This window comes from Echeneis naucrates, chromosome 4 (genome assembly GCF_900963305.1).
Source record: "Echeneis naucrates chromosome 4, fEcheNa1.1, whole genome shotgun sequence".
Taxonomy (NCBI): domain Eukaryota; kingdom Metazoa; phylum Chordata; class Actinopteri; order Carangiformes; family Echeneidae; genus Echeneis; species Echeneis naucrates.
This window is the reverse complement of record NC_042514.1, coordinates 496,108-510,844: the sequence shown is the minus strand read 5'-3', so window position 1 is coordinate 510,844 and position 14,737 is coordinate 496,108. Positions and strand designations below refer to the sequence as shown.

Sequence of the window (14,737 nt, the reverse complement as noted above, 5' to 3'; positions counted from 1 at the left end):
TGCTGGTGAATGAAAAGGAAACGCTTCAGCTGTCCAGCAGAAAACTACAATCACTAAAGTTACTGTTACACCATTGGGTGAAGGCCAGAACGTTATGATGTCACAGCAAAGCTGAACTTTGACCTTTTCAATATAAGATGTAATTTTACACACAATTTAAGGAGTTACTTTGCATCATACCTACTCAAGGTTCCTCAAAGTGGTTTTGGCATTCAAGATGCCAGAAATGTGTCTGTGAGGCCTCTGTGACCTTTGACCTTTGACCTTTGACCTAAGTCTGATCAGTTCAGGGTCCGTTTGACAGTTCAGTTCCACCCTGGAGGCAGTTTCTTCGGCTGGTTCTGTGTTCACTTGGACTTGGAGTTGATCAGATCAGACTTCGGCAGTCGAACGTCGAGATCGTTTGATCGATTTTGATGAACGGTTGGTGGCACTGTAAAGCTCAGATCTTCAGGAAGGCAGCGTCTGGTGCTTTCATGGAGCCGCTGCAGGACAGAAAAGCTCTTTATCTTCTGTTGGGCTGATGGAGAGAACTCACACCTCAGGAAATGTTGACTAAGGAGCGTCTGTGTGTCGCTGGAGGAGACCAGGCATGAAATCCCATCGATGCTAAGGCCAAGTAAGAGATTAAGTTTGGGACAATTGTGTCGATAAAGCCTAATGAAGTTGGACGGTCGGCGTCATCAGGAGGACGCTCTGAGAGGACACGCTGCCTCCTGCTCATTTAACTCTCTGTGATCCAGTTAGTTTCTGATGTAGTTCAGATCTGAGCGTCAAATCACTCAGCCCCCTCATCAGATTAGGACCCGGCCACAAGGTTACATTTCACTGAAGTTCTTTTTGTTTGTCATTTCTGGAGTTAATCAGAATCAATTTAATAAAGTCCTCTCTGCAATTTCAAGGACTGAGCTCTTGAGCTGAGGATTCAAAAGACTGACGGGCCAAAACACTGAAGCAGAAAGGAGAAAATTAACAAATCAAAAGGAGATTATGCAAAGTGTGTGCCTGTCTGCTCACATATGAGCATGAATCCTTAAAGTTATACACAGAGATGTAATCTATGGACAGAACTGGAGGAAACATTGATTCATGGAAAATTGGATTTCAAGGGAGACACTTTTGTAGACTGAGCTGAACTGAGACTCACAGATGGAAACGTCAGGCCTGAAAAGGTGCTTTTCAAACAGTTCCAATCTGAGTGGAGAGAAGAATTAACAGACAGGCCTGATGTTCAACCTTCTTTCTTCTCTGACTCGTCCTGTTTGCACAGAAAGCAGCTACCAGTCTTCATGCCGTGACAGAAGTAGTTACTGTTTCTGTGGTTTTCAGTTTCCAATCAGGTTTTTCATTTGTGTTGTTGGATTGTTGTTTCCTCACCAGCCGGCTGACTTCATATCTCTCTGATTTAGTGAGTCCTCGTTGTTTCCCTCTGATCCAGGTGGGTCAGTCCCAAGGCCTGAGTCTGTCCTTCAGCCTCCGACTGCTTCCTGCTGTTTAACGAAGAAGTTCTCTGATTTGTGTCTCCTGCTTCTGGTCTCTGAAGGTCCTGGTCCTCACTCAGGCTGCCAAAGCAACAATGCTGTTAGGCTTTACACGACAGTCCTGATGTAGCTATTCACCATCATGACGGATGTATATTTAATAAAATGGACACAGTGAATGCTGCTGAGCACTAAGTGATGGAACAACTGCTCTGCTGATTCATCATCTTTGTTAATTGCACTGGATTAAAACTTGTGGGCATTTTATTTATATTAATATTATTATTATTATTATTATTATTGTTGTTGTGATTACATATTTATATGAAATATGTATAAATATGAATATTTATACATATTTCATCTCTTAAAGTCTGTGCAACTTTATGGTTGGCTGTCTTAGTGATATATGAATATAAAGGAATACAACTAAATCATCTCCTCTGATGAAACGGTCGTGTTCTTACAACCCTCACACACTCACACACAAATGAAAACCAGATCTTTATTCATCTGCCTCAATTGGACACACATGAAAACAGCTGAACGAGCAAAAGGCAGCCGAAAAGGCATTCCTATCCCGCCCCATGCGCAGCTCGCTCATATTGTCTGGGAGACGCAGGGAGAATACAGATGGATCTGTCTCCTCTCTGTAGTTCCTCTGGTGAACCACATTCGCTGGTCCTGGAACAGCCATCAAAACCAGAATCACTGGCAGAGATAAAAGACTGCAGGTACAGTACAGCCAGATTAGCTACAGAGATCTGAGGAGTCGGGCCCATCTGCTGAAATATCCCAGCAGTCTGATGGAAGAAAACAGAGCAGGAGTGTGTGTGTGACAGTAAAGTTGTTATTATTTGTCCTGTCCAAGGAGCTGAACCAGTCCCTGTCCCAGTCCTCCATTGTTCCTCCACCAAAGAAGACCAACATTGTCCCTGAAATGGGACACTTCAAATTAAAGTCTCCTCTAAACTGTGTGGACAAAAGCAAAAGCAGCGTTAGCTCTGGGTCAGTTCTGGGACACCTTTGTTGAGATCAGCTGCACCGGCACACACGCCAAGATAAACATGGAAAGGAAAGATACATGATGTTCGCATTGTGGCAGATGGATTAAGCACAGATTTACTGTCTGTGCTCATGTGTGTATGCTATGTTTCTAATTATGCAGCATGAAGAGAAGGATTAAACAGACAGTAAACCTTCATGAATACCTCCAGAATCAGGACCAGCTTCCTGTGCTATCTTCAGACATTTACAGGCTGCTCTGTGTTCCCATTTTAACAAGACTGATGGCACAGATGCTGTTTCTGCACCATAATCTAACAATGTGGAACAATGTTCAGCACATTTTGGCTAAAACGCGTTGTTTGCAGTAATGCACTTTGGAACAGAAAGATGATATCGATATCGACTCTGCACAGAAAGTGGCGTCATTGTTTACTGTGTGTTGGTGAGGATTGCCTGGGTAACTGCTGCTGGCAACTGTTCTATTCCTGTCATGCTGCAGTGATGTAGAAAATATCTCAGGGTGGCATGGTGTGGTCAACAGGGCACACTCTGCCTCCGTGAGTTAATTGGGTGTGAAAAGACATGAATAGGAGTCGGATCCTTCACATCGGCGGGAGAGAAAAGAGGAGCTGAGAGGTGTGATAATAAATGGAACCTTAACAGTGACAGGTGGGATTAGCAGGCATCTGTGTGCTGTAATACTGCACTGCATCATGTGGCCAAGTCTTATCTGGGTCTACACCACTATATTGTGTCAGCTTAAGAATCAGTATCAGAATCTGTTCAGACGTGAAATGAAATGACGCCGATGTTTCACAGCAAGCCCTCCTGTAAAGATCCCTGCGAGATGAGTGAGGTGAAACTCTGGGATGTCACAGAGGTGTTGAAGAGAAGCCTAAAAGGCTTATCTGCAGATTCAGAGGTTTCTTGTCTCATTCCCAAAAAGCTTAAACAGTCCATGCAGTAAAAGCAAAAAGAAAAATCTCTTCTTTCTTCTTTAGTTTCACGTGTGAGTGTAAAAACTCTGATTGATGCTCAGACAAGCTGAAAGAGCGGCTTTTAAAGGAGGAGGTGAGACGTCAATGAGAGTCAGATTATCGGGTCATCTGGAACTACAGCTTTGGTTTTCAGTTCAGAACCTTCCTCATGTTTTAGACTGTGAGAAGATGCAGCAGCAGCTCACTCGTAGCTGCGATCGTGTTTCCATGGAGTTCATTGTGATTTGCAGAGCTGGAGAGGAAGCTGACGGCCAAAAGTCCAATTTATGAACATTTTCCTCCACAGGAAACATTCAGACTCCGCACAGAAAGGCCCAGAGCCGGGGATCGAACACAAACCCTCCTCGCTGTGCGTGCAGTACGAACCACTGCAGGGAGGGAAGAGGAACATTTATCTGGCAGCATCTCGTCCTGTACAGATGGATGTTCTGATGAAGCAACAGGACCGTTAAGGCTCATGTTGATCACAGAGTTTGTGGAGCAGCAGATGAATGAAGAGAGTGAGTTCTGACCTTCATGTTGTTACCACATGATGTTCCAGGTAAAAGAGACAAATTTAGCCACAGGAGCAGCAGCTGATTCAGCTGAGCATGTCGACTCATACGGCCTGAAGATTATACTGCAAACCCACCGCACATCACAACTAAACACAAACTGAACACAAACTCTGTTGTTCCCGCTAACAGCCACCTAACCCAGAGTGTCAACAACAAAACGTTAAACACGTTTCATAAACACGACACACACACGTGTAGATATTCAGCTTTTATATTACACTCCAGGGTCATCAGTCATCAGAGCTACACAGACTAATTATTCAAAATCCAAGCAGAGCCAGATTTTGAATAATTAGTCTGTTCGAACCAGTTTTCACTTCTTTTGAATCAAAGTCGTCACAGCACCGCTCAGCTGTTTGAGTGGAGTCTTGGAACAATCGATCCTTTTTCCCTAATTATCCAAAGTGAGGACACATGTTCCGTGTCAGCGTGATGGTTCCCTCCACAGCTCCTCGGTGAGCAGCTCTTCCTGCAGATGAAGCTTCTTTGAGAGGAGCAGGGGGATCTGAGTCTCTCTAATGGCTGTCCCATGCTGGGGGGGGCAGAAGTGATTGAGCTGCACTTCCTGCCGTGACAGTGAGAGAGCTCCACAACATGAAGGGCAGCAGCCATTTTTACGAAAGCTTCAGCTCCGTTTGTGGAAACATGAATAATTCCTGCAGCCATGTTCCTGCTCTGATCCCAGCTCCAGGATCTTCTCCTGGCTCAGAGTCGCTCAGAAACGGTTGTGGTCTCCGTGGTGAGATCATCTCATGACATCAGTCATGTTTACGAGGATCAGACTGTTTAACTGAGCTGCCACAAAAAGATTTATTAAAATATAATGAAGGAATTTGACTGAAATCTTCAGGAGCTCGATTCCTTTTTTTAAATTTTTCACTATCCAAATGTTGGATTTCTTCCTTTAGGCGCTGAGCTGCCAGTTTCCACCAGCCATCCTGGAAAATGTGTAAAATATGTGTGAAAAAAACTAAAATAGACAGAGACTATAAGTATTTGTTTATTACAGCAGAATGAGAACGGTGTGAATATATGTGAGAAAAAAACGTGGGACACCAGAGAGATCAGAACTGCTTTAACAGTTTGTATTATTTCCTTCAGTAAATAAAAGACGCAGCTCTGACAGATAAACGAGTGAAGTTACAAACTGAACTCATGAAGGCTTTTTCATCGCAAATCACATCAAAACTGTCAAGTTGAATGAATGAATTTTCATGGTGCATAAACAAACGACAAAAAAAAAAAAAAAAAATATCCAACCGATCATTTCCGATCTATTTTTCTGTTCTGCTGCTCTGACAGACTTGATCAGAAATGTGTGTATTATTGAACAATCTCCATCTAACATGCAAACACAGAAAACTACAATGAAACTTTAAAAATGAGTCGTTTCATAACGTCTGAGTTGGTGTGTAATCATTCATTTCCTTCATTTCATCCTATCTCAGCCTCCCATATCATTAACATAAAACTCTTTGCTCTGGCTCATTGGCATTTATCTGCTTTCCTCTGACTCAGCTGAATTTCCATTTAGTTTTATTCTTTAGCCTTGTGTCTGCCCACATTAGAATAATGTAATCTTGTTTCATAACTTTCCTTTTGTCGGCCTGGCGTCATATCGGCTCCTGGCTGCATTTGTATGCCTCTGCCCTCGCTTTGTCTCCGACCGGAAAGGTGAAGTCGCTGCACTCATAAGAACGTGTTATTATTCCAGTGTCAAATGACATGTTGGGGGACCCGCTCTCCACGGAGGGAACGTGAAACGCAGTGAATGACCGAAGTTCCCAGTGTAATATGGAATCAGAAGAGAAATATTTATGCTCTGGCTTTTTTAGCTCCATGACTGTGACTCCTCTCCGAGCCACCAACAAGCCGGAGCTCCACATGGTGCACGGAATCAATTTACGTTCCCAGCTTCTCAATTCAAAAACTATCAATATGGAAATCAAATTGCTCCACTTCCCGTTTGTGTCCCCCTCAGAATTGGGGCGCCGCTTTGGTTAGTCAACCTCTTGCAGATAATCCCACCTGCTGCCTTCAACTGCTGCCGACATACTGAAAACCTCAAATGCTGCTACTTTGGTCCCAGCGGCAATTTAAAGAGAAGACGGGCAGATCGGCGGTATCCGACGTTCCCGCCGGCTTTCCCCAGAGCGACCCAATCAATACAGCAATGGGAGAGGACTTTTTTTAGACCTGGAGTCAGATGGAAAGCAGCCAGTCAGAGTGGGGGGGTTGGGGGTTAAAGACCCACGGGGCTCTTTCTCCTTCCTGGAAGCTGCTGCTGGAAGACCTCAAGCCTTCTGGGAATACTGGATCACTTTCCACTGCACTAACCAGAGAGGAGGGAAACACTGATCCACTCCGACATGAAACTTAACTATCCAATCCAAAGTCCCCCGTCACCGCCAAGTTGACCTTGTTGCATTCTGGGTAAAGGAAATGTTTGTCATCGGGATTGATTGGGCATCCTTTTCCTCTGTTGTTTCTTCTCAGTAAAGAAAATCAATGACTCCACATTAATTGGTTTTACAGCTCCATATTTGCTTTGGATGTCACTTCTTGATATCACCTGCTCTCGTCCTGTTTGTTGAGCTTGTTGTAAAAACATAGAAACGTTGTGCAGATTGATTTGTAATCAGACTGCTGTTACACTTTTTGTTCAAACTCTCCAATTGATGCCAAATTCTACGACTTCCCATCCTCACTGTGATGCCTGGTCCCCCCCAGGTCAGGTGCAGGTCAACCTGAACCATTCCAGAAAGATGATGAAAATGATTAAACATAAACAAAATACTGCCCCCGCCTTTGGGATAATTGTGTATTGATTGTAAATAATGGAACGGCATTGTAGCAGATTATAATGAAGAGTGGACTCTCGGTGGATCAGCTTCAGATCGGGTTCACATCAGAGAGGAGGAAACCGGCAGCAGCACATACACAAAAGTGCCAAAGTGTTGAAAACACAATTTATTAAAATAAACAAGAAATATCCTCCAAAATATTTAACATCCTGAATGATGTTATGTTGTGATCAATACGGTGCTCTGAATGTTAACTCAGATATTCAGTGTTTGGAAATTTGAATATTTTCATGCTTTTTTTCTCTGAGATGAAATAATCAGTTTTTGATTCAGAAAATCAATCAACTTGTCAAAGGTACAGGAAACTACGGGTCACACTGCTGCCTTAATATGATGATATATCTCACCAAAGAACATTCCTGGGCGTGGAGATGGAGAGAAATTCACATTTAACGAGAGAATCAATCTCCATCAAATCAGAAATTGGCATCAGGCTCTTTTTCTCTTCAGTGTAACTTTTTGTTTTACTGACTCCACACCAATGATCAGATCTGCTTTATGGAAAGGTGACGGTTTGGTTTGTGATGGTGACCTCCTCCTGACTTTGATCCTCTGAAGTTATCAAACGTCCTCTTTGGTCTGTGTGACTGCTTCACAGTAAAAGTTTGTTCCATTTGCGTTCGCAGGAAATTTACCAGATCTGTGAAAAGCTTTGACCGCTTTGACTCGTTTTGTTGTGGAGTTCATATGTTCAGGTACAAACTGGACCCAAACACTGACTCTCATTTAACCTCAGTGTTTCATTAAACTGCCCCCCCGGCCACATTCTCATCACTCCAAATCACCTTCAACTAAATGGAAACTGTTTCTGTCGTCATGTTCTGTTACATTTTTATTTTAACAGTAAAAGAGCCTTCATAATCAATACGGTGGCATTTTCATCAGTTCCACACACGCACAGACACACACAGGGAGGGAGAGAGCATTCATCACTGATCATTCATATCCGTCAGTAATCATTTCCTCCATTATTGTGTTGGATCACTGAGATGTTTGATCAGCTGATCAGAGCTCAGAGGCTGGATGTCCTTTTTCTGTTCAGGTTTGACCCAAACAGCATTTAAAGGAAGTTCAACTCCGGAGTCTGACCCCGTTGAAGGGCAGAAATCTGGGATTTCAGTCTCTGTTCTTAGTTTTCATTGGCAGCAGCTGACGGCCGTTCACCTCCTGCTAACTAGCTGGCTCCAGTTGATGATGTAAAACTTGGTGAACCACTAAACCGTCCAGAGACAGCTGTACTCAGGAGCAAAGTTTCTGTTTAATCCAGAGGACTAATCATCCCTCCATGACTCCCCCGCCGATCACTGATTGGTTCGTTTGGACCGTATCCATAGAGAGATCACCTTCGTTAGCACAGACTGGACTTCAAATGTATCTTGATTCAAGCGTTAAATGGTGTCACAGTTTTGCATCAGTCTCTCAGGACCCCCCCACTCCACTCCACTCCACTCCACTCCACTCTTGAAATCCCCTTTGCGGACCATCATCTGTATTTTTCATACGCCTCCTTCAGCAGTTTAAATTGCTGGCTACATCAGTCGCTATCATGCACACCCTGGGGACGCACAGAAGGAGCAGAAAGACGGAGCGAACACACACTGAGACCTCGCTTAGCATTCAGTGTGTATGTGTGTGTGTGTGTTTGACAAGCACACTCACATATGATCAGAGTGGGTGTGTGTAATTTTCTCTCTGCAATGTGTGTTCATGAATTCAACTGGGAGGATGTATATGTGTGCGTGCTTCTGTGTATTCATCGTGTGTGTTACATTTCTGTGTGTGCACAGCTGGATTTATCAGCACGTGTCAGCAGTCGGTGTTTAAAGACACGAGGTCACTCGACTAAGGGTGTTTTCTGCGCTTATGCATTTCCCACCTCGACTCTGTTGGTGAAATCAAAAAGCAGCAGCAGAGAAAAACCGAAGGCAAGTTCCTCTCCAGACAGCCAGCAGTCCAAACGGCAGAGAGGAAGGGAATGAAAGCGAGGAGGAGGACGACGAGGAGAGCGTTCTCATGTGGAGGCGGCAGGCGGCTCATGCCAGCTCGTATTCTTCAAGTAATTTGTGGGAGACTGTAATTGAATGTACAGTGAGAGGAACAGGATGCCCACACGAGCCAGGAGTCAGATATGACAGTGGCGGGTGTGTTGGACGCGTGTCTCTAATGTGTGATTACACAGTGAATTAGAAAAGACTGCTCCGTCTTTGAGCGTTGCAGGAATTTGCCTCATATTGCTGAGATCCCTTTATGATATGGTAAGCTTCATTGACTGAGATGTTTATGCTGTTTAGATAATGTAATAAGGTGAGACTAATGTTCCTGCTGCTGGATTACAGATTCATACAGGATATAGTGAAAAATACATAATCTGCTGCAGTTGAAAAGCTACTCCCCCTAAGGATCATGTGTTTAAGGAGATCAATTCAAACTCCCCTGAGTCTCCATAAAGCTGAGACATGCCCACCCCCTTAATCCGAGGCTGCAGAATGAAATGATGAATATGAGCCAGAGTGAAGTTGGGACACGTTTCGTTCATTAATGACTTTAAGATGTCTGTAATGTCCACAAAAACACGCAGGACTGACGTCGATCCCCAGTAAAGGTTACAGGCTCCCTGCTCTGACTTTACTGTGGTGTTGCTGCCAAATTGAACGTTTCTATGACAACAGCAGTATCTCCAATTGGTGAGAACTGGCTGAGGATTATGGGTAGTGTAGTCCTGGTGGGGGAGTGAAGCTTCCAGGTGCAGCAGCACGTAAAGATCAAGGAGAAAGACCTGGACCAGGGCCAGAAACCGTCATTCTCTCTACTGACCATCAGGGGGCGACTCCACTGGTCAGACTGTACTGAATTCTATGGGAAAATGTCCCTCCTCCCCCTCAGTAAACGTTTTCCTGGTGAGTTTATGGTCTCAGTCTGAAATACAACATGATGTTCATTTTTTAATGAAGCTCCATTTTGGGGTTAGGGGGCGGGGCCACATTGCGATTGACAGACTGTACCATCCAGTCAGGTTAAAGTCGGAGCAGGTCAGGTCCAACTTCTCCTCCAAATGCAGTTTCTTCTGGGTGTCAAAAAAGAAACAAGACGGTCAACGGCAGCTCATAAACCAACAGGTGAAAAAATAATAAAAATAAAAACACATGAAATGCTTCATGATAACAGAAACACAACTGAGGAAAATGAGCATCGACATTCAAACTCCATTTAGGGTTAGCAGGTGGTTCAGTGTTTTTAGTGTTTAACAAGCAAACTCATAAATAAAGCAGAATAAATTGGACTCAGACTGACGGATGACTTCTACAGCAGCTTACAGTGCCAGTTTACAGGCTGATAGCTCAAGTCTGCTGCTAATGGTCCTGTATCATTAAGTCTTAATGGTTTTATTTCCACATATGGCATGGCTCAGGGTGATACAAATGGTCTTCAAAATGTTTTGCAGAGGTGATTTAGTTGAAAGGGTATTTATGGAATTCATTTAAAAAGCTGAGCTGACTTTATGCTTCCTCGGCCGTTCAAATTTGTTCCACATTTCCACCTAAGTGATGGTAAGTTAAGGACAGAGACGTGATTGAGAGCAGCGATCAGTCTGTCTCCTCCACCACGTCCACTCCGCTCAGCTGCTTTCATTACTGACTCACAGAAATGATGAGATCTTTCTTCCATCTCTCTCCTGGAAGCTGTGACGGGTCATGGTGCCGACCCCAACGTTACCGACCTCGAACCGAAAATCACTTTTAAACCCTGCGACAGGAATCAAACACCTCCCATCGAAACATGAATCAGACTTTGGCCAGTCGGAGCTCGATGCTGATTTGGGCCTTTATTTAGGAAACACCTAAATTAAAAATAATCAGAATCAGAAATAGTTTTTTGGAAGGTTTGTGTAAACACACTAGGAATTTGACTCCGGAGTTTCTTTCTTGGACACATTAAGGGAAAGACAAAAACTATATATTTCTGTATCTATAGATATAGATATAGAAATAGATAAATATATATATAGACATCAGAAAATATCTTTCTATTAATCTGAATTAATCAAATATTTCAGAAGAGGCAAGGCTTTAGTTTTGTTTTATCTTTTTATTTTCCAACATTGAAGATTGACTGCTAATGAAGGAGAGAATTTCTGGTTTTTATTGAGGCTTCACACACTGTGTGTATTTATAGAAGGATCCTGGAAGTGTTCAACATCCAGCAGCAACAAATCTGCGTAAAACCATTTGCCAATCTCTTCTCCCTCTTATAGCACTCAGCATGGCTACACTTTCATCAGTGGCTACCCTCATCACAGACACACACACACACACCATTTTCCCCATACAGGAAAAAGGCTGACTCACTGCCGCTTCATTACTCAAGTGAGTTATGAGTGTGTTTACACACACACTGATTGATATTAACCTTCTTTGTTTAAATCTCCAACACCAGCAGACAGCAGGACAGGAACTGGGCTGGTCCATTTGCAGGATTGTGTTTTGTGTGTGTATGTGTGTGTAGGTGGGGGGGGGGGGGTGTGAACTGACCAAAATGCTCACAGTGCCCTCTACTGCTGCCTGAGAGTAAAACCATCCTCAGTCATCTCTGCACTTTAAAGGTCTATTATCTGAATCTTTTAGTATCTCTCTCTCTCTCTCTATATATATATATATATATATATTAAAAAAATCTTTGTTATTGTTGTATTAACGTTTTTTTTTTTGTTGTTGTTGTTTTTTTGCTCTTCTGATGAAGTGGTGTGTTTCTCAATCTGCTGTTAAAAAAGAAACTTCTCAGCTCTAAACTATTTCTATGTTAAACAGCCTGAATAAAAGAGTTTCAATGAAGTGAGGAGAGTAAAAAACATTGTGTTCTATTAACCAGGGCAGTAAAGTGGAAGGTTAAATATAAAATAGTATTCCTTCCTGTAGTTTTAATGTGAAATAGTTCATCCTGACTGCACAACAGTTCTCTCTGACAGTAGTTCATTTCAGAACACAATAACTCTTCATCCTCAGATTCAACGCAATATTGTGTCCTCGTCTTTCCTTCTGAATCTGTTCAGGCCTTGAGAAATAAATGCAGCTTCACTGGAGCTTTTTCTTTAATTGCAGCGGATGATACGAAGCAGTAGAAAATAAGAACATTGATGTTTTCCAACCACAAACCGGAAACAGATGAAGATGGATGGATGTTTTCCAAATTTAAGCTGAAAATAAAGATCCTGGAGTGAAGTCAGAGATCAGAGTTCTACTTCTGACGTTCTCAGTCAGTGTGGTTCAGTGCAGCAGGTCGACTCCCAACCGTCTGACCACGTACTGCCGTCAAAGGCCACAGAGGATGGGGGCATTCTGAGGTCTGACCAATCAGGAAGCTCCTGGGATCAAGTTAGAGCGAGAAAACTGGACGGTTCAGAGAGTTAGCTTCACAGTTAGCAGTTAGCATCGTAGCCGTGAGCGTACATGGAGGGATTTATTGGGGCTCTCAATAATCCTACAAAGACTTCTGAATGTAAGGAACCTTGAAGTTCAACTGAACTTCAGCTTCCAGGACTGTATTTTCCCATAGACTTCAATACAATGCAACTTACAAGCAGAGGAGTCTCTCCATGATGGTGAAAGAGTCCAGGACCAGGTTTATGGACTTTATGATCCAGAAGAAGGTGAAGATGGAGGACAGAAAGGTGGAGGAGAAATCTAAGAGACAGGACAGGGTCCAGGAGCAGGACCAGGACCAAGACCAGGAGCAGGAACAGGACCAAGACCAGGAGAAGGAACAGGAACAGGACCAGGAGCAGGAACAGGACCAAGACCAGGACCAAGACCAGGAGCAGGAACAGGACCAAGACCAGGAGAAGGAACAGGACCAAGACCAGGAGAAGGAACAGGACCAAGACCAGGAGAAGGAACAGGACCAAGACCAGGAGAAGGAACAGGACCAAGACCAGGAGCAGGAACAGGACCAGGAGCAGGAACAGGACCAGGACCAGGACCAGGACCAGGAGCAGGAGCAAGAACAGGACCAGGACCAGGAGCAGGAGCAGAACCAGGAGATACGTATCTTCTGCCCTAAAGAAGTTTCTTTTCGTGTCATCTCCAGGTTGGCGTCACGTGGATCTCATTGGAGGGCTTCAGCTCAAAGTGCTGCATGCTGTCAGTTTCAGTCAGCTGAGGGGAAAAGCGTTGTTATGGGGGGCTGCTGAACTGATGCCAGCCTGCCCGAACTCTTGACTTGTGACATTGTCGATTTAATGGGGTCACTTTACAGAAGGAGACGGAGCCGAGGGGCCGCCAGCTGGGATGAGGAGGTCATGAAGGTTCAGGACGAAGGACGCCTCTCTGCTGTGATCTTCACATCAAAATAAAAATAAATAGTCTCAGCTGAGCAGAAATTAGCAGCAGCGAGTGTTTGAAAGAGTCTCAGGTTCCTTCTGCTTCAGCGGTGTCATGAGAGGACCCCTCCCCCTTCTTCACCACGTTTCCTTTTCACACTCTTCCATTCACTGGATTTCATTAAGTCAGCAGCTGTGTGATGAAACATCACAGCAGAATGGCTGAAAGCTGGTTTCCTGCTCTGCTCAGGTGTGTTCTGATGTCACTGCTGCGTCTAAGGTTTTTGTTGATATAAAGAGTCCGTCAGGGGTCCAGGTGTGAGGGCGTGGCCCCTCCCCTGATCGGCGGAGTCTGGTCTGCAGTCAGTCCGTTTTGTGGTCCAGTTATTTGGAAGTAAACGTCTTTGGGTTCTGACGCAGGTGTGGTTTTTGTTCCTGACCTCCGTCAGGAGCCAACAGCTGAGAGGACGTCTCTCCCTCATTTAGAGGAGAACCAGATGTCCACTGAAGAGGCAATCACACTTCACTGTATGAGCTCATTCGTCCATGAGAGCTCTCACCTGCGCTGTGATTTCATCCTGAAGGGTGCTTCAGCCGAACATTGTTCATTCCCAACCGACCGCGTCGCCTTCAGCCGGGCCGCCATGACACTAACTGAACAGGCCTATCAGAACCTCTGAAGGGTTTGTTCTGAGTGTCCAGGTCAGATTGGTTTTGGTGCTGCTGCTTCGCTCCATCAGCTGTTGTCTGATCTAAATCAGCATCACGGACCGCCACAGTTCATGTTACTGTGTGCAGTTACAGCCTTTGTAGTCAACAAAACAAAGAACAGCAGAACCCAAAGTCGATCTCCTGGTTCCACCGTCAGATGAAGGTTAATGAACTGAGGTCGCTGGTGGATGAAGGAACAGTAGAAACAAAACGGACAAAGTTCTTTTTCAGGAGTTTGAAATGTCAAAGGTGCTTTTCCTCCTGACTGAGGTGGAAAAGTTGGTGCAACAGAAGCAGAAGGAACCATAAAAAACATAAAACATGTCACTTAAGTGTGGACTGAAGCATCTGCTCCTTTAACTCCATCACCTTCTTCTGCTGCGCCGTTTGTCCGGTCTGACCGACGTCTAATATTCACTGTGGTGCTGATGATGACTAGAAATGCGCATTCATTAGTTTTGCCTGATTTTCTGTAAATATATGCTGTACTTGGATGAACTTGGTGTAAGAAAAAAGGGTAGAATAGGTTATTAAAATATTTTTATTTTAATCACACTTTTATTCCACGAAACACAAACTGAACCAGTGAATTTTTGAAAAAAACTAAACTGAACCGATTCTCGATTTTCACAATGACCAGCACACGTCTGTTAGTTCATAGTTGAGGTTTCTGTTTGGGCACCAATAAACTTCCATGAATCAGTGTATATTCTGGTGAATAACAGCTGGGGGTGTAAAGGATGATGGCAGTAAAACACCCCCCAGCAGTAAAGAGTAGCAGGAGCTGCAGCAGCCTTCTGTGCAG

General features: G+C 44.0%; 1 protein-coding gene across 1 annotated transcript in view; it reads left to right on the top strand.

The window, feature by feature from the left end:
* LOC115042019 (keratin-associated protein 4-6-like) overlaps positions 1-13,901 on the top strand; it is a 53,764-nt gene extending 39,863 nt beyond the window's left edge. The window contains 2 exon segments of the mRNA XM_029500014.1: positions 12,990-13,042; positions 13,671-13,901. Coding sequence (XP_029355874.1) covers positions 12,990-13,042; positions 13,671-13,901 — 284 coding nt within the window.
* Positions 13,902-14,737: the final 836 nt, after the last annotated feature.